Here is a 19,719-nt window from a genome sequence, read left to right as displayed (position 1 = left end):
TTTCCCCAGCCTTCTTTGTGCCAGGAAGGAGAGCAAACCTCCCGCGGGATCCTGCCCGAAGTGACCGGGGGAGGGTCAGTCTTTGCATTGTTACTGGGGAAAGAGGAGGCAAGTATGCCTGGGGAGTGTGTGTTTGCGTGCGTGTATGAGTGAGAGAGAGAGATGTTTTGCAGGAGGAAATAAGCAGGAAGAGGCACAGGGAGAGGCCGGTGCCCCAGCTCCCCTCGGGGCCTCCGAGAGCCGCACACGCTGTAATTCCCTTCCCAGAGCCTTACAGATTTCCACAAACAATGACATCACTCGCCGCCGCTGGCCTGATTACAGCTGGGGGGATTTTCCTGGGCTCGCGGCCGCCCGGGCGGAGACGGAGGAGCTCTCCGGGGTGCTGAAAGGGGCGGGGGCGCGGGCTCGCGGCGCGGCGCCCCCAGCCGGCGGAGGCAGCCGGGCCCGGCCGGGGGCGGGCAGGGGCGGGCCCGGGGCGTCCCAGGGCGGGGCCCGCCGCTTCTCCCGCCCTCATTGGCCGCTGGCGGGCGCACGTCACCCGGGCTGGTGCTCTCCTCCAGCCCCCGTGGAATTGGAGCCGAGGAGGAGCTGAAAATGCAGATTTAGCATCAAGCACAGACATACACTCGCTCTTTCTCTCCGGTACACACAGCTCCCCACATTCGCACCCCTGCCCGCGAGCCGGGCAGCCTGACTGCACGGCTTCCCAGCCAGCCAGATGCTGGAGAAGAACACACACTGATTTGCTGCTTCTCGAGCTCCTATTCAGTCTCTTTCTCTATACAAAGATTTTTTTAAAACTATATATATATACACATACACACAAACACATACATATATATAGTTTTTTTTTTATTTGCACCTTCCCCCTGGGTCCCCTGCTCCGCCAGCCTGCGCGCCTCCTGGCACCACTTTTCACTCCCAAAGAAGGATGAAGGGTGGCTGTGTCTCCCAGTGGAAGGCGGCTGCGGGGCTCCTCTTCTGTGTCATGGTTTTTGCATCTGCTGAGAGACCCGTCTTCACGAATCATTTTCTTGTGGAGTTGCATAAAGGGGGAGAGGAAGAAGCTCGCCAAGTTGCAGCAGAACACGGCTTTGGGGTCCGAAAGGTAAGGTCTCTCATGCATTTCGCATGTTGTTTTAAAACGGGGGGCAGCCCTGCGCAATCTCATCGCAGATTTGCAAGTTTTCTCTCTTTCTCGTGCGATGCAGATATTTTGCCATCGGCTCTTTAACACGATATTGCCTCCAGTGATCTTTCACGGGTTATGTAATTAAAATGTCCTTCATCTGGACTAGTAAGGTCATCAAAATAATTTATTGCTCTTTGACTTGGTGGTGAAAATAGGATAACACCTTTTAAAAGATGCCATGCACCCGGGATGCTGTCCGAGGTACCAAGTTCTCCAGGCTCCCTGGAGATGGGGGGATGAAGCCCTGAACAGCTGGGCTTGGCATCGGCTGCTTGGCCAGGGACGTCTCCCCCACCCCCAACACCCAGAGAAAGAATAGTTTCCTACCCATGGGGCTAGAAGCTTGGACATTGCAATTCACCTCCGTGCTTCTCCTACCCCGCGCCGGGAGGACTTCCCTCCCAGTGACTTCAGTCCCTGCTCTTCTCCGGAAACAACAGCTCCCTGACTCTAGGAGACTTGGAAACCTGAACCAATCCCTCCAAAATCGGGGCGGAACCTCTACGCCCCCGGCCCAGCCCACGACCTCCCGCCCCCGGAGCGCACTTCTGGTTGGCTCCCTGGTTCTCAGCTCCCGGCTGTAGGAGCTGGAGAGGTAGATTTTGAGGGGAATTCCCTGTGAGAAGTCGAGGTGTCCTCTCCCGATACGTGGGCGGCCAGCCTGGCTTTCCCACGAGAGCGTGGGGATCCCCGTTCCAAGAAGTTGTGAGAGTTCAACACTTTGGGCAGCTGGATGAGGCTCCCAGCCTAGAACGCCTGGAGACTCCTTTGGAGACTCCAGGGTACCCACTCTGGGGGGTCAGGGGACGGGAGAGCGCTGGGTGGGGGCCGTGGCTGACCTGCCTGCTGTTCCTGCGAACTATCTGCCAGGGATCTCCGGTGTCCTTACGGGACCTGGCGCGGGGTGGGTGGAGTGTCGGTGCAGGGAGAAGCTGGGGCGAGGGAAACCCGAAGGACAGAAGGATGTGATTGATTTGGCTACCCGAGGGCAGGATGGCGGTCAGTGACATTCCAGGCTCCATCTCTTCCCTCCAGATCCCTGGAGGAGAGAGACGTGAAATGAGCAGATGAGCGGCGGGTACCTTCGGTTGTTGTCTTTGCCTTGAGGGGCCAAGCAGACTGGGGCTCCTATTAGTCTTTTCCTTCCCGACTTCCCACGCCACCCGCCTCTCCTCCAGCCCCACACAAGGGCTCCCTCGGGTGCCGCGGGCTCTCCCGCCTTCAAATGGGTTTAGGCAGCAGTCAGGATTCCGATCCCCGGTAGGTTTGGCAACGAGTCTGACCGAGGTCTGGGAGGAGGCGCCGGGTCTGCCAGCAGCGCGCGGGCGGGTCTTGCAGAGAAGAACTTGTTGCTCCCGGGAAGCGTGGGTGGAGCAGGGGACAGAAGGCGCCAGCTGAGGGAGCACCCCGCTGTCTTTCTGGGGACTGTTTGGAGAATGCCGCCAGCACAGTAAACAAGCAGAGTCTCCTTCCCTCCCCTCACCCCAAACTTGGCAAGACCCAAGACTCTATATTACAGTGATTATTGTTAGCTGACACTTATAAGGAACCTTTATGTGCTGGAGTCCTTACATACATTCTTACTTAATCTTCTCAACAACTCTGGGGAAGCTACTGCTATTATTGAGCCTATGGCATTGATGAGGAAGGCGGTTCAGATAGGAGGACAAGATAAAAACAGACGAGGATTTAAATCTAGATCTTTCAGAAGTGAACCCACGCTCTTACTCCTTAGTACCTACCAAACAGAGCTTTGCAGGGTATGTTGGACACTGGGGTATGCGGAAAAGAGTGTCTGTAGTGTAGTGAGGCTGCAGACACCTTTGGCTCCCTCCCCCCTCCCACCTGTGCACCTTTTCATAGGGTAGGCAGATCTGGCTTCCCAGTGGTTTTCTCTCCCTTTGAACATATGCCCTTAAAAATCACAGATCAGATAACTAGGCCTCTTTTTCCCTCATTCTTTCTTGGAGAGGAGCCCACTGATTTTGCATCACAGCCTCAAACCTGCAATTCCCATCTGGGAGAAATGGGTTCTTACCTTACAACTTCTCTCCTTATCTCTCCATTATCTTTCTGGTAGTACCCCTTAACCAAATCCAGTGATTTTTGCCCTGGTACACATTTAAGTAACAAGCAGTCTATAACAAGATACCTCTGCCTGGTAGGCCTGCATGGTGCAACACCTGCCTAGAATAAATCTTCTCCTCCTCCTCCTTTGGATCGATGTCCTGCCCATTCTTCAAGACCTGATTCCAAATCTTCCCTGATGCTATGGACCACAGTGAGCCTTCCCTTCCCCAAATTCCTCTGGGACCACTAGGAAAAGCCTGTACTTCGTAAGCTAGTAGGTTCTATCCCTTGTCCTCAGTCATTTCATGCATGTAAGTAAATATAAGTGTAAGTATTATCTTTCCACTTGAAAGGTAAATAATCAGGCATGGTATCTTCTATATTTCTAGTTTTCTCACTCTAACTAGCACATTACTGTACTTGCCAGCTTCCAAGGAAACTTCCTTAGCTTTATGTATTATTCCAGGTTTTCCCAACACTGTCCTGACTTGCTTCCATCATACTGCTCTATACTTTTGCCAATATTTGCTGTTCTCTTTGCATTTTAGACTCCTAATATGTCCTTCTCCTTCCTAGCTATGACATTCAGCATGCCTCCCAACTCCCTACCGCCCTCCTCTCTGATGCTCAATGTCAGACCCCAAAGATTCTCATGATTATTTATTCATCCATATGAAGGCTAAACAAAACTGCTATTTTACTAAATAGCTATTTTACATCTTCTTCTAACTGCACAAACCTATGGTAGAAATTACTGGCATCAGCCCTAATTCTTAGATAAAAATCTGAACCTTTCAAGAGGTTAAGTAACTGTTCATATCTGGAAAGTGAAGACTCAGATTTAAAGCCAAATTTCTTTGACTGAAAATAATTGATTGTCTACATCCTGCTGCCTCCAGGAAGCCCTCCCTGACTATCAAGAATTCTGCCCTTGAGGCATCATTTTAGAGTTCTGATATTATTCCTTTCTTTTCTTTTCTTTTCTTTTCTCACTTTTTTCTAGATTTACCATTTACATGATATTAATATATGAATATGTGTCATTAATGTGTATATGTATGTACTTCTTCAGGCAGACTATAAATCTTCTAGGAGAAGAAATGATATACTATGTCCTATGTCTTTTTATTGTCCCCATATCTAGCCTGGTGGCCTGTATATGAGATATTCAATAAATATTTGTCAATTATTTGATTATTTGATTCTTATAAGAAACATATAAATAAAATATTTATGTTTCCTCTCTAAAATAAAGTAAAAATACCTATAACTTTACCCGAGGTGTGTAGAGATTAAGGTTTTTTATTTTATTATCATGACCTGACCCTGGTCCAAAAACCTATATCCACTAGAGAAGACATATATATCCAGGAGAGTGAGTGAGTTTACAATAATGACAAAAGCATTATTCCAAAGAGTGTTTTAAAATTCTCAATTCACTGCTAGTTTTAATTCCTCTAAAACAGAAACAAAAATTTTTATTGAAACAATATGTAGAGAATTCACCAAAAATCAAGTAAGAGTTAACATTTTTTAAAAAAAAATCAACACCTAAGGTTGGAAAAAAAAAGTTAACCTGGTAATTAGGTGGTTTTGATTTATTATTTGTGTTTTTTTTTTTTTATCCACAGAGGACGCTGGGGTGATTACACAAGTAAAATCATCTGATCATTTTTATATGTGTGAGAATCTTTTCATTTAAAAAAAATCTAGTAATAATTTTGCTGTCAAGTAGTGAAACAATAAATTTCTGGTCATTTCACTTTTATTGAAGTGTAATTGAAAAAAGAGCTCAGCTTAATAAATTTTCACAAACTGAGCATTTATCTGTAACCAGCACCCAGATCAAGAAACAAACTATTATCAGCATCCCTGAGCCCCCCTCTTGTTCACTTGTGTTGTTTTCAGTTCGGGGCTATTATAAATATTGCTTTTGTAGATACTGAAGTATATGTACTTTGGCAAACACATATATGCCATTCTGTTGGCAATTGCCAGGAGCAGAATTGTTGAGTTGAAGGGTAATGCATACATTCAGCTTTAGGAGGCTGCATCAGTTTTTTATCACTGTGTAACAAATCACTAAAAATCCTAGTGGCCTAAAACCATGCAAATTTGTTATTTTATAGTTTTCATGAGTAAGGAGTCTGGCACATTTGAGTTGGATCCTGTGCTCAAGTCCTCACAGGATGAAAGCAAGGTATAGCCTGCTACTTCTCATCTAGAGGTATGACCAGGAAACAACTCACTTCCAAACATGTTCAGATTTTTAGAAGAATTCAGTTTCCTCTGGTTTTAGACCTGAAGTCTTCATTTTCTTGCTGGCTGCTAGGGCAGGGCCACTGTCAGTTCCTGGAGGCTGCCTTCATGACTTCACAACACGCCCCCTCTGTAGGCCACTTCATACTCCCACACTTCAAATCTCTTCCTCCAGAAAGGGCCTAGTCCTTTTATAATGTTAATCTGATGAGATCGACTCATCAGAATAATTTCTCTTTTGGTTCTTTTGATGAACTCAAAGTCGACTGATTTGGGTATTTAATCACATCGGATACGTCTCTTCACCTTTGTATACTCTAATCACAGAAGAGAAATCCATCATCTTCACAGTCCTCCCCACACTGCCCATGCTCAAGAGGAGGTGACTGCATAGGATGTGTCCACCAGGGAACAGAAACCTTGGGGGCCATCTCCAAATTCTGCCTACTACAGACAAACAGCCACACAGTTTTCCAAAGTAGTTATTCCAATTTACATTCCCACCAGCTACACATGAGCACTCCAGCTGCTCTGCACTCTCACTACCATGTGATATTTAACACCTATTTTATTGTATCCATTCTGGTGGGTATGTAGTAGTGCCTCATTACAGTTTTGATTTGAATTTTCCTGATGATCAGTTAAAGTGGAACACTTCTTCATATGCTTATTGATGGTTTATACAATATTTGTTCAGGTATTTTGCTCTGAAAAGTTTTTCTTCAGGGTTGTCCATATTCATTTTTTATTTGTTGGCTTTTTTTTTCACCTATTATGGATAGTAATTTTTGTCAAATATATATTTTGGAATTTCTACTTCTACCCAATAAATTGTGTCTTGATGTCCCAACAATATTGGATCCAGATTATATAATTTTACTCTGACTTTATTATACAGTCAGTTGTCAGTCAAAAGAAGAGTTCCCTAGCAGTGTTCTCCCATCCCCTCATATCCCATACTTCTTTGTGTCAACATTGACATGGTTTAGAGAATAAGAACAGGATATGGATTTGAACCTAAGTATTTCCAAAAAGATTCCCATCCAAGAAGACCTTAAGGGTCAGTTCTTCTGGATCTACAAGATCTACTACCATGGCAACAAAGGGAAAATAGCAGCCTATAACCTTGTTTCCCCAGACAGGGGTGCCATTAATTCCTTTTGAACTTCAGTTTAATATGCTATGCCTTAGATCGAGTCCAAGCTCATCCCTCAGGCCCTCTCTGGGTGACTTCAACTAGAGTGTTCTCTATCCATTTGGAACTACGATTGCATATAATCTGTCCCTTTCCCCCAACACCAGTCATAACTATCAGAACATTTGCTGTACCCAATGCCCCTATGTGACTGAAGGAAACCAGAGCAGTAACGTTCAAAGGTAAAGATTATGGGACTTGGAATCAGATGGCACTGGAAACTTGGCCAGGTTATTAAATCTCTCAGAAATTTGCTGTCATTGGAAAGTGGTTAATAAAATATCATGGTTATGAAAATAAATATATTGTATGCAAGGTTCTGGTCACAGTGCTGAATGCATAGAATAAAACAGCTATTATAGGCAGTAGCAATAATAGTAAGTCCGCGGCCTAGCAACACTCTTTTACTCAAGAAAGCAGTTGTGGGGTGTACTTTTACAGGAGTAACAACTGATTGGGTGAGGAATATATACCCAGCCCAACAGCAATCCATCCACGTGCTAGCCGTGGTCCATGAGACTACCTGACCCAAATAATTCAGTGAATTTAATTCATTACAGGCCAAGGCAATTATCTCAGCTGGTCATGCTGGCTTTCTCAGGAAATTTGACTGGCTAGTTGCTGTAGAGAGGAGAATGGAATACAGTTGCCATGAGAAAGCCCATTCAGGCCATGGCAGACTCAGGTATTTCATCTAAGCTCCGAATAACTTTCTAGCCCTACTTCCTAGCAAAACACACTGGTGACATAGGCTGAAGAGATGATCACCAAACTCAAGTCCCCTCTGTGGGCCACAGAGAGACATTTTCTAGCCTGCTTTGTAGATAAGTGTGATCATGGGAAAATTCTAGCTGTGTAATGTGAGCAAAAGTGATGCGTACTTCTTCCATGCCGGACGCATGAAAATTCCCTATCAATTGGTTCTCTGGGTTCTGCTGTCTTCTGAGGCTTGATGTGGTTGAGAACTGTAATTTTGGATGCCAAATGCTAAAGATGACAGAGTCACAAAATGAAAGGAACCCAGATCCCTGATTTCTGACTTAGAAGATGTTACATGAATGATAAGTAAACTGCTTTTATATTAAGGCACTGATATTTGGTTTTTTTTTTTTTCTTTAAAGCAACCAGTATTACCCAAACTAATATGCTGTCAGTAAAAATCCCTTTTCTTAAGTTGCTGGAGTGAATCTCTAAACCTTGCAGCCAAGCCAAATCACAATAAAAATAATCTTTCAAAGCCTTCTGAGAGCTCTCATGTTTTCAACACATACTGTCAATCAAGTTTTCAAGTATTTGTGATTTGCCTTCTTAAGCAAGAATATAAAACCCATTCATCACTCTCTTCTTCCTACTGGCAACCAATATGCCCTTCTTATCATAGGTGGTCAATATGTGCTTCTTGACTAATAAATATGCTTGGACCTCAAGACAGTGATTTGGCCAGAAACTCAGAGAAAGGTGCTGAAAAAAACGAATAAAGAAACTATCCCTGTAGGATCCATTTCTCTAATAGCAACAACTCAGCTAGGAAATAGAAGTAAGTGGCAACCAGCAAGAAACTGGCTTCCCTAAACTTCTGAGCTTTCCTAAAATTCCCAACTTAGAAATTATCAGTAGTAGATGAGCTCTTTGAACAGAGAAAAAAAAGTCTGTAGTTACAACCTGATCAAAATACAAAAGGAGGGGGGAACTACACCTCTTTTTTCTCAACTGAATGAATATCTAGAAATCAATTTCTATTTCAAAAGGTCTTATTAACTGTAGATCATAATGTTATAGCACATCAGGGAGTGATGCTACAGTTAAGTTTGAAATAATTATGTATTCAGCACTCACTGCTCAAAGAAATCAGGCTTTAAGAATAAAACATGGAAACCGAAGTTCAAAGTTTTTCTCCTGACTGGAGCAATGGTTTCGTATTACATCAAATTCAGATCCATTATTTCAAAAAGAAATTCTGTATTGAATTTGTGTATTATTATTTGAGATCCAGATAACCACAGAGCAGTTCAAAAACAGACATTCCACTTTACCTTTCTTTATTAAGAATTAAATAGAATTTAATGTGCTTAAAGTTCGTGAACAATTAGGGAGTGAAGAAATTACATCTGAGTTAACATTCATAGTGTATACTAACGGATGGCTTCTCTATGGGGAATATATAAAAAGAACTAAATTGCCTTGAAAATTGTTTTTATCCCTAAAGCTAACTTGACTATGACTTTTTGGATATTGTTGCGATGTGCTGAGATCTTCTGATGAGAATAGTTGACTACAACAAACTCTTGTGTTGAAAGTAAAATGAAGACACAACTCAATTTTCTGACATAGAGTGAAATAGACTTGAGGATGTTATAGGGTATTGATAGTTTCTCCATTAGAAAGTGAACAAGAACAAGAAGAAAACTGTAAGATTCTAGGATTGAATTTTCTGTCTAAATTTAAACTTGACATTAACTTTCATAAATATCCAATTCTTCTCCTTGTTTTTTCTAAATAGTTCAAACAAGAGTGAATAACATATAGAACCAGCTATCGAGGGGCAGTGAGAACATAAAGATAATAACTTAGGTTTAAAACATTTGCAAAGTGCTGTAATGTCATTAGAAAAAACAGTTTTGACCTAGAATACTTGTGTTTCAAGTATTGAGAGTAAAAACACTGTCAGTCTAGCTTTCTGTGTAAACACAGTACCTGGAAAAACTAAACCTACAATGAATATTTTTTGAATGATCTAATTTACATTGGCATTAGATTTAATAAACATTTAAACACCTTCCCTCTTAAGATTTAAACAAACAAACACACAAACAAAAAAACCTGAATTCTTCCATTTGGGAGATAGTAAACATCTCAGTGTAAGGACAAGATTTTCACACATTGCTGCACTCATAAACACCATGAGTGAGAATAACCAAATAACTTGAGATAATCTAAGAATTCCCAATTACACAAACAATATAACTTTGTTATTTTTGTTAATGTTACACATTATCATAATTTTTTAAATATCAAGTAATACCAAAAAAGCACTGGAAGAAAGTAATTTTTTTAGTTTTCCCAAATCTCATTACTCAGAAATGACCATTATCAGCATTAGATAAATTTTATTGCAAATATTTCTGTATGAATGTGTATAGAGAGAAAAGAGATAAATACTTTTCAGCACTGGAATCACATCATGTATGCTATTTTAAGTTTTAAATTATTCATTAAATTATTCATATATTAATTATTATAGAATTAACACAAGAGGAAACTGAAAGAAAACCACAAAAATTGTTTAACTTCAGATAAATATGTCAACAAAGACAATATTGTTTCCTAATAGATCTTTCTAAAGTTAAGAAAAAAATATTGTGTATAATAATTATGAGTTTGTAATTACATATTTTACATATAAATGGTAGACACCTAGATAGATTACATATATTTAATTATATGTTTATATAATTGCATATTTCAGCTTTAGTGAGTTATGGACTCAGTGCTTCGTAAAATGAGGAAGTTTGCACCCTAACACTTTCTCTCACTGTCTCTGCTTCCACATCCTAATGTTCATTAGTTATATCATTATTTTTACATCATGTTAGATCTATGTATTAACCTTCTACTTATAACCACAATTCATAGTATTGCTTATATTGGCTCTATCTTAAAATTCTAATTTCATCACAGATCACTAGAACTTCTTCAGTCCCAAATTCTCCATTTTCATGCATCTCTTGATTAGCTGGGTTTTATTGAAAAGGGAGCTCTCCTCAATTTGAAATTAGAGGGAGAAAAATGGACAGATGAAGTCCTGTTTGTAGATGCCAGAGGAAGGTGTGGTGATAGTTTTCACTTAGGAATCACAATTATTTCAGAGGAGTAAGAGTCAAAGTCAATGTTTAGAGTAAGGAAAGAGCAGATGGGTAGGGGCTTCAAGGGAGAATAAACTTTGAACACTGCTAGTGGGAATGGAAGAGGGAGCTTCTAGAGGACAAATAATGATTTCTGGGCAGCACCTGGGGCCAAGTGGGAAAGAATGGATTTATGGTAGCACTATCTGAGTCATTTTCTTAAGCAACATTCAGATTGGGGTGAGGGAGAGAGAAATGAAGTATTCAAAAATGGAATATTAATGAAATAAAACAGGTAAATTGGGAATGACAGTGAGTAAGTTGAAAGGGAGAAAGCTCTGGTTAGTGAGTGGGGTATGAGTATTGAAATTGAAAATTCTAAAAACTGAGCACTTTTGGATAATGATAAGGTCCAAGGACCAGAGTTGCCAAAGTGAAAAAGAAGGGAAGGTTGTCAAGAAACTAAAAGTCAAATGCATAAGGATTGATCCACATACACCTCACTCATGCCACGGCAGTAACTAGCATTGCCAAGGAAGACGGCTGAGAGAAAACAGACAGAAGAGGTCTTAGGACAAAATGTTGGAGAACTTTGGACCTAGGGGGAGGAAAAAGAGCCAGGAAGGGAGACAGAACTTGGGCTGTTAGAGATTCAGAAGGATAATCAAGAGTGCACAGGGCTGTGAAAGGAAGGGAGGAGAGAGTTAAGAAGAGAAGATGAGACAACTGCGGCCACTGGTTTTAAAAGTGAAGTCACTGTTGAAATTGGAGGAGTTGCCTTAGCACACTGGAAGAGGAGAAGTATGTTAGTTTGAGCTCCTAGATATAGGCCTTGGAACATGAATTTAAATACAAGTAGTTTATTCAAGGTATGATTCTAGAAAATACAGCTAGAGGAGTGGGGAACTGAGATAGAGAAGGGAAGGCAGGAATAAGGGTACATTATAGCACAAGTCATTGTCATGGGTGACTGAAGCTCAGTCCCACTGGGAAACACTGGGAGCTGGTACAGAACATGTGACCCAGAGTTACCCTGCCCAAGGGTGAGGGAGCTGGGCTATTGATACACCAATTGCATTCAGATAGTGATTGGCGATTGACAGTTACTCCAGGCCAGTGTTAACTTTCCAGCATTTTGCCCTGGTATATGCTCAAACAGAGCAGAATTTGGTCATTAAAAAAAAAAAAAAAAACCCTCACAAGATGCAAAGACTGACACACACTACATGGTAAGGCCTATCCAAGGGGACCTGAGCAGGAAAGTGATGGTGTCTACTACAGGAAAGAAGGCCAATTGTGAAAGGTAGCAGCAAGTATGACGAAGTGGAGATATCAATTACAGACAATTCCTTCGAGAAGCCTAGTGGTAAAGGGAGGGCAAGAAGCAAAGTAGTGTGACAGTGACGGGACGCGGTTGCAGTGATTTTTATGAGTAATGATTTCTAAACATGTGTCAGACTACCTGGAGGTTGTTATCCCACCAAAATATTGTGACATACCTAGCTAATTGAGTCTGCATTATTCTATCTGGTTTACCCAGAGTCATTTACATTTTTACAAATAATAACTGCAATTATAAAATTACAGCCTGTCAGAACAGAAAGCGATCCTAGGAAGATCTTAATTTAACCCCTCATTTTACAAATGAGGAAAAGGAGGTCAAACGTTTTGTTTATGTGTTTAACTCTTTGCTGCTTTTTGGCTGTTCAGACGATGATGCATTGCTGGACCACGGAACCAGTTTTCCGTGGATGAGACAGAACTGGATTGTATGAGATTCCTATGAGTGATTAGCCACATAAACCAACTTGGTCTGACCAGACTAATTCATTTCAGGTCCTCCTGGTATGCTTTTTTACCATTTTACCCTCCCCCAATTTTTTATAAATTCCCATTTTCCAAACAAAGCTTCTCATAGATTCAGGGATTACACACCAACAACAGCCTATTGGATCCACACTTGGTGAAAGATAGAATGGGAATTTATTGTTCTTTGACTACCTCTTTAGTGATTAGCACAGTGCTATATATTTAGTAAGCACCCAATAAATACAAAAATAAATGATTAGGAAAGAATCTAAAAGTTCAGCATTATCATTAGATTCTCACTTCATGACAGGCAGATGTGTCACAGGACAATGCAATCAGGAAGACCAAGTATGCTAGGAAAGGTTGTATGAATGTCCTGCTTTGTGCCTGTGTTAGATGGCTTCCATTAACTAATTGCCCTTTATATCCTAAAATTTTGTGACTTCATGGTTAATTAAGAATCAAGTGACAGAGGAGAATAAGGTGACCCACAAATCCTTTCCTTCTTTGCCCTTAGCTTGTCCTCCACTTCAGTGAGAAGGAAAAAAATTTCATTTCATTAGGTGGCCATCAATTCTCTTCGATGATGGTGGAAGCTCAAACACAAGAAGGTGGTTGGCATCCAAGAATCAAGTCTAGTCAGTTCTTGCTGACTGTGTTTCTAGGAACTGTCAGCCAAGAATGGGAGAGACCAAGAGAAGCCTTACAGAGTTTAAAATGTGGTGACAGGGATGGGAAGCAAGCCAGTTGTGATCTCCTGAAGTCCAGGGGCAGAACTTTAGGCGGAAAGGAGATGGGCAGAATCAGGCTGAAGGGGACCTTGGAGAGTTGTGTCTTCACTGAGCCTTGGCATAAACCCAGACTTGGACCTAGCAGCTGAACCCAGAAACGAACATGCTGGCCATTAACTGGAAAGGAAAAAAGGAACAAAGAAGAGTTATGGGAGTTTCAAAGCAATGGACAGAGATGTTACCAAGAGCCACAGTTATACCAGGGGGAAGCAGAGAAAGAGAAAAACATTCAGTTCATTAAACAAACAATTACTAAGTATATTCAATAAGCAAGCATGATGCCAGACACTGAGACGTGGATTTGGGAACAAGTTAGACAACCGGAATTCAATCCCATTGGTGTAAGAAAGGTTTCGATAGCTGGAAGAGAGATCAAAACCTAGAGTGAAAATACTTTTTAATTCTTTGTTTGTGCCATATTTACTAGGTCCCATTGGCCAAAGCAAGTCACGTGACCAATCTTAGAGTCAGTGTGGGAGAGGACTAGCCCAGGGAATGGATACAGGGACACATGAAGAAAACAAGGACCATTCCTCCAATCTTCTACAACAGGACCCTTGAGAGTTAATCTCTGAATTGCCCCATCAAAGGGTGAGGAATCTTGGAAACATAACCACTAGCTACCTTTTCTCCTTGGTTGGGGGTTGCTCCTGGAGGGCATCAAATCTCTGGCACTTCCGGTGCATGTGTAGGTACTCCATATGGTGACCTCCAGAGTGGGGTCCAGGAAAGACAGGCAGAATATCAACACCATCTGCTACTCAGGGGACCTAAAGGTAGACAATATACAGATCTGACTTCCAGGAACCACAGAGGAATGGGGATGCTCTTTGTAAACAAGTAGAGTATTGGCAAGTTTTGTGATACATTTAAGATATAGTGCATGTGAGGCAATGACTGCCAGCAGAAAGAAAGTCTTCACAAAGCAGACAATCGTACATTGAGGTGAGTTGATGTGGAGGCTTATAATTTCAACAGATTTAAGGGAAAGGGTGTTTATAGAGGAAAGCACAGGATGTGCAATAAAATGCACAGGGATTTTAGAAGGATTGCAAGTAGCTTTGTCTGGCTAAGTGCCAAGAGACTGGGAGATGAGGTCAAATAAGTGAACTGGGGCCAGTTAAAGAGGGGTCAACCACACCATGCTGAGGAGTTTGGATTTCACAAGTGGGTTGAAGGAGGCATTGAAGGGTATTTGGAAACTATGGTAGAGAGGCCATATAGAAGAGGAGAATAAGTTAAGCTAGTAGTGAGTTGGAGGAACCTCAGTCTCTGCCTGCTTTCTGTGTCCTGGAGAATCACTCATGTCCTGGCCGCAGGTTTCACCATCCTTTTTAACAGATGATGCTACTAAGAAGTCAGGTTATATGTGTTTGATCCCATTGACACTGGCTGATGACATCAGTGATACTAATGGCTTGATTAATTTTTGTCCTTGAAGTCACAATGAATAGTTGATAGAACAACCAGTTCTGTCCATGGAGTTTAGTCCAGCTAAGAGCAAAACAATTAAATACATCCTACTTCCTTCCTTGACATATAAATATGCGAGTCTAGAACAGACTCCCTAACTTAGAAGCCAAAAAGGGAAGAAAAGATAGTGGTATAACATTGTGATCCCAGCCCACCTGATGGGTAGCTTACTCTCTGATATTCCAAAGGAATAATGCTTGTTTTTAAATTTTCCTTTCTGGTATGATGTATAGAAATTTTGCCTGAGGCTAGAAAGAAATAGTTCCGTGGGTAAAACTCAGGATCAGGCACCTTCTGCCTGTCTCATTACTTTTTTGTCATTCTAGACATGACATAAATTAGTTGTTCAATTCTTGGGATAAATCATAGTTTGAATCTCACTGTGGACTGTTAGCTCAGTCCTAGAATAGTGAACAACTATGGATAACCCAAGCCATTTCATATCGCCATGCTCCTGGTCATGGGGAAGAGTGACTGCTGGAATCACGGAAGAGTTGAGTATTATCCATGAAGGATAAGTGCTTAGGAGTGGGCAGAGTGGGTCTAGAACCAGGTGTCCTGAGTGCTGGATTGATGACTTTCCTCTCTCTCCCCTTGTTTCCCTTATGCACAGCACCTTACAAATCAGCTAATTCCAGAAGAATATCCATCCATATGTTCTTATTTTATTAACAAGTTTTTGTTGAGCCCCATGAAGATGGGGCACACTGAAAAGGGTGGGTCCTACAGTTGGAAAGACGACATATTCAAGTTTATGTGCAAAGGAAAACATATAATAATGTGCTAGTTCTATAGGCTAGTTTATAAGACTTCACCTGACCTGATGTTTCCATCCAGCTCTTACAAATACCTATTTTATGAGTTGAGGTGTACAAAAACTCTGTTTTGGCAATTAGTCTCTAGTTCTACATGCAAAAGACCTTCTTAGACCGTGAGAAGCTGGTAACGCACACTAACAGGTTGAAGCTGAGTGATATCTGCTGTTACATCTGGTTACTCAAAGACACGATGACCTTGCTCCACAGGCCTCCTCTTGTAAACAGGAGCTGGAAATGCACATAAACAATTAGGCTTCTCCACTGCATGAAAGCATCTGCTTAACAGAGCCGTCGAGACTTCACTCCACTAGTGAAATCATATTTACTTTATTCATCTAAATAATGTGGCTTGTTTGCCTTCTGTATGAAATTGCCTTGCGCTGTTTCTCATTGATGGGTTTTTATGAGACAGCATATGATTTTCTGTGCAGCCAGATGCCACTCTACCTCTGAGAATGGAAAGGCTTCTTGTTGAGTCGCTTCAATTATTTTATCCCTTTATAGTTCTGGAGCCATTGCTTTACTCAAAATGCCCAGCTCCTCATCCCCCTTTTCTTCTCCATTGCCCAGCCATGCCCGCCCCCAGATTAAAAGGAAAAGAATGACAAAGAATAAATAAATAGAAGCTACAAACTCTGTGTTCATTAAAAATGAGTTGCTTCTTGTTTGGATAATTATAGCAATTGGAAACCACTGAAATAGGCTGTACTTTTTAGTTATTTGGCATTTTTACACTTGGACGCTCAGAAGCATTTGAGCCAGGAGCACTGAGTGTGGCCACAACCATGTCTTGCGCTCAGTTTATAAGTCCACCCTTAGGTGGGTGCGTCCAGAGCAGTTTGTCTCAACCCGAGGTAGCCATATTAAAAGACTGTGTACCTTACACCCAGGTGCACACACCATGACACGTGTATTATCCCTGCCAAGATGCAATGCTTCAATCTAATAATAAGAAAGGAGCAGATGATCCTCAACTGAGGGACATTTTACAAAATAACTGGTTTGTACTCTTCAAAAGTATTAAGGCCATGAAAGACAAAGACAAATAGGCTAAGAAACTCAGGCTGAAAGAGAAATGACAACTACATGCAACATGTGATCTTGGATTGAACTTTGGGCCAGACTGGGTTTTTTTGTTTTGTTTTGTTTTGTTTTGCTATAAAAGATACTATGAAGACAATTGACAACACAATAATGATGTCTATAAATTAGAAAATGGGCTGGTCCAAAGGTAGTGAGTTATCTCACTTGATTGTTCACAGAGATTGAACTCATTGTTCTACCTTTCCCCCTTCTCACTACTGCACTTGACTAGTCTTAAAAACAAACAAATAAATTAGAAAATAATGTATTTAATATGTATATATAGAGAAATAATTTTTCCAATACAGTAAAATGTTAACAACTGGGGACTCAGGGCGACAGGTCTGTAAAAGTTCTTTGCACTCTCGCAACTTTTCTGCAAGTCTGGCATTATTTCAAAAATTAAAAAGTTACTGCCAACAAATGTGTACATTGACTCAAAACTAACATTTAGGTCTCTCCCTCTATGAAATTGAGCTATGTTAAGCTTCCTCAACAACAATGAGGTTTTGTCCCACCCCTGTCACTATAGAGCAGTGTGAACATAACACCAAATCATCTAACTTTCTGAATCTCACTTTTCTTATCTGTGTAATCCAGGTGTTAACTAGAAATACCTGAACTCTTGGAATCTACATAAGACCCACTCAGACCCCCATTTTGTGCCCTGTTGAAGTCCTAACCCTTCCCAATATTTCTATAAATTCTGAGAGTGGGGCCAGGATCCACATTTTACTTTTGGATCCAGATTTCTGCTTCAAAAAACTTTCCAGTTAACACATACTGTCTCCATCCCTCACATGCAATCTCCATTCTTCATGATGGTGACTCAAGTGTGAAACTCAGCCACTACCTTGATTTCCCCACACCAGTAAAGCCTTACCACTTATTCAAAGCACTTGTGACTGGAAAGTATTTTCCCAAAGATGCTCAGATGTTTGGGGTGTGGGAGGGGATTTATGTTGCAAAACACAAATAACTCTAAAGTAAGCCTCAGGTATACTTTAAGGAGTCCCCACATCACCAGGACGTGAGCAGTGACCCCTTCATGCCCAGCCTCACACCCTCGGGTCTTTTTCCTGCCCCTTGGTTTCTTTATTATCCCCTCCTGTCATGGGTGAAGGCAAATTCTTCCTGGGCAGAGTGCTCTATACTCTTGGAGGTCATTTCCAGCATGAAAATGCTAAGATTCTATGAAGTACACCTGTTTGGATTTGAAAAAAATGAAATTACCTTTTTGTACAAGTCCATTTTAAAAAATATACCAGGTACATGGTAGAAAATTAAATCATCCTAAATTTCACCACCTGTTGTTAACATTTCGGTGAACATTAGGTGAGCATCTTTTTACTTGTACATGCCATTTTATTTTTCAAAAACAATATATTGTAAAGGTCTTTCTGTGTCAGTGATGGGAAAAACAGCATGATTTTCAAAGGCTGTATTGCATTTCAGCTTTCCCTCTTTAAAAATGAACTTTCTTTCCTATGAACCTCCTTTTTTCCTTTGTAAACTTTTCTGTGAGATAACACTTGGGAGGATTCTGGCATATTGTGACAATGGGAATTGACAACTGTATCTCTTCTTTGAGCTGCTTTCTGCTGGGAACCAGCAACCCCCTGGTTTGTGTCCTCACAATGAGGATGGCCTTTGTCATGCATCAGTTTTCCCACATAGCAAATCAGAAAATATTGGCATTCATGTCCTACCTTCTAGGGGGAGATGACAATCAGAATGCTCCAAAGCACCAGACAGCACTTTCATACCTGTTTGGAGCTGGTCTGGGAGGTCTGGTCTTAGTGTGGACGTCCTGATCCACTCTGAGTATGGCAGGTTGATTTTCTTGATGTCTACAGTGACACCCACCCCCACTCCCAACCCCTTATTTGCCTGGGAACTTTGTAGTCCTCCCCTACTTTGCCTCTGGGCTGGCCCCTGACTTGCTTTGGCCAAAAAAGGGTGTGCTCTTTCCAAGCCTGGGACTCAAGAGGCCTTGCACTTTTCCATTTAGTCTCTTGCACTATTGGATTTTCTTTTGGTACCATTCTCATCTATGAGAATGAGCCTGGGCTAGGCTGCTGGAGCAGAAGAGACCACGTGGAGGAGAACTAAGGTGCCCCAGCCAACAGCCAATCACTGCAGAGCCTACTAGATGAACCGTAGCTGACAGCAGGTGCATGAGGTAGTCCAGTCAACACCTGAACAACCACTCATTGAGCCTCAATTGCTGACCCATGAATTGTGAGCTAAATACATGGTGGCTGTTTTTAAGCTACTAAGATGTTTGGTGATGTGTAACACAACATGATCACAGTGATACATGATTGATACCTCAAGCAACTGAGAGGCTGTCTCTCCAATGCTAGAGAAATTTAATGAGCCCCCCCCCCCCCGGGACTCCTCAACCATCAGAACAGCAGCCTCCTCCATGGGTTTGCTATTCTCTCCAACATTCAGCCACTGATCACGTTCTCTGACAGCCTAGGGAATTGCTATTGGTCCAGTAGAGTCATCAGGCAAATGAAGAGTGTTGAGCAGGAGAGGAGGTTGTCTTCACCCGTCACGCTCCAGACCCGCTGTTTGTCCGTTTCTCTTTCCAAGGTAAAACAGTAAGAAGTGAAAAGATTCAAATAGCTAACAGGTGTGATCTGAGGCCTGGGTTTTAAGAAAGAGGAACTTTGGTTAAAGGAAAGATGCAAGTTACTACAGGTGAGTGGTTAGAATTTATAAACAAGAGATTATCCAGGCTAATTGAGGCACGGTGATAATAGAGGCAGGACTATGCCTTTGGGACTCCCCACCCCCACTTCCTGCCTCTCTTAAATCTCCTATCTTCCTTTCTGGCCCCAGAGACCTCTCTCCTGTCAGTAAATCTCAGGTGAGGCATTAGCTGCCCATGACTTATGTTACCCCTCCCAGTGATAATTGCACTTTCAGGAGAATGAGCATTCAGTACAAACACAAACATGAAATTTAGGTCGGGATTGAAAGGGAAACTTTTGGGGCAAGGGGAAGCCTTTTATTGGTATCTAAATCATACCGATCAACGTTGCCTCTCCCATAGAAGTTTCCAGCATATCCTTTTTTTTTTTCTTCTCTTCCTACTTACCCTGCCTAATTTATAGCTGAGATCTGTATTCTATCCCTATATGTTTCTGTCAATTGCACAATATAATTTTCCTGA

The 19,719-nt window shown here is 41.8% G+C and overlaps 1 protein-coding gene across 1 annotated transcript in view; it reads left to right on the top strand.

Moving 5' to 3' along the window:
• Window positions 1–579: 579 nt before the first annotated feature.
• Window positions 580–19,719, top strand: part of PCSK2 (proprotein convertase subtilisin/kexin type 2) — a 229,894-nt gene continuing 210,754 nt past the window's right edge. Inside the window, exon 1 of the mRNA XM_012759525.3 lies at window positions 580–1,111. Coding sequence (XP_012614979.1) covers window positions 935–1,111 — 177 coding nt within the window. The 5' untranslated portion in view covers window positions 580–934. The remainder of the gene's footprint in view (window positions 1,112–19,719) is intronic.

This window comes from Microcebus murinus, chromosome 16 (assembly GCF_040939455.1).
Source record: "Microcebus murinus isolate Inina chromosome 16, M.murinus_Inina_mat1.0, whole genome shotgun sequence".
In the NCBI taxonomy this organism is placed as follows: domain Eukaryota; kingdom Metazoa; phylum Chordata; class Mammalia; order Primates; family Cheirogaleidae; genus Microcebus; species Microcebus murinus.
Note: the sequence above shows the minus strand (reverse complement) of the source record. Positions and strands in the feature narration are given on the sequence as shown.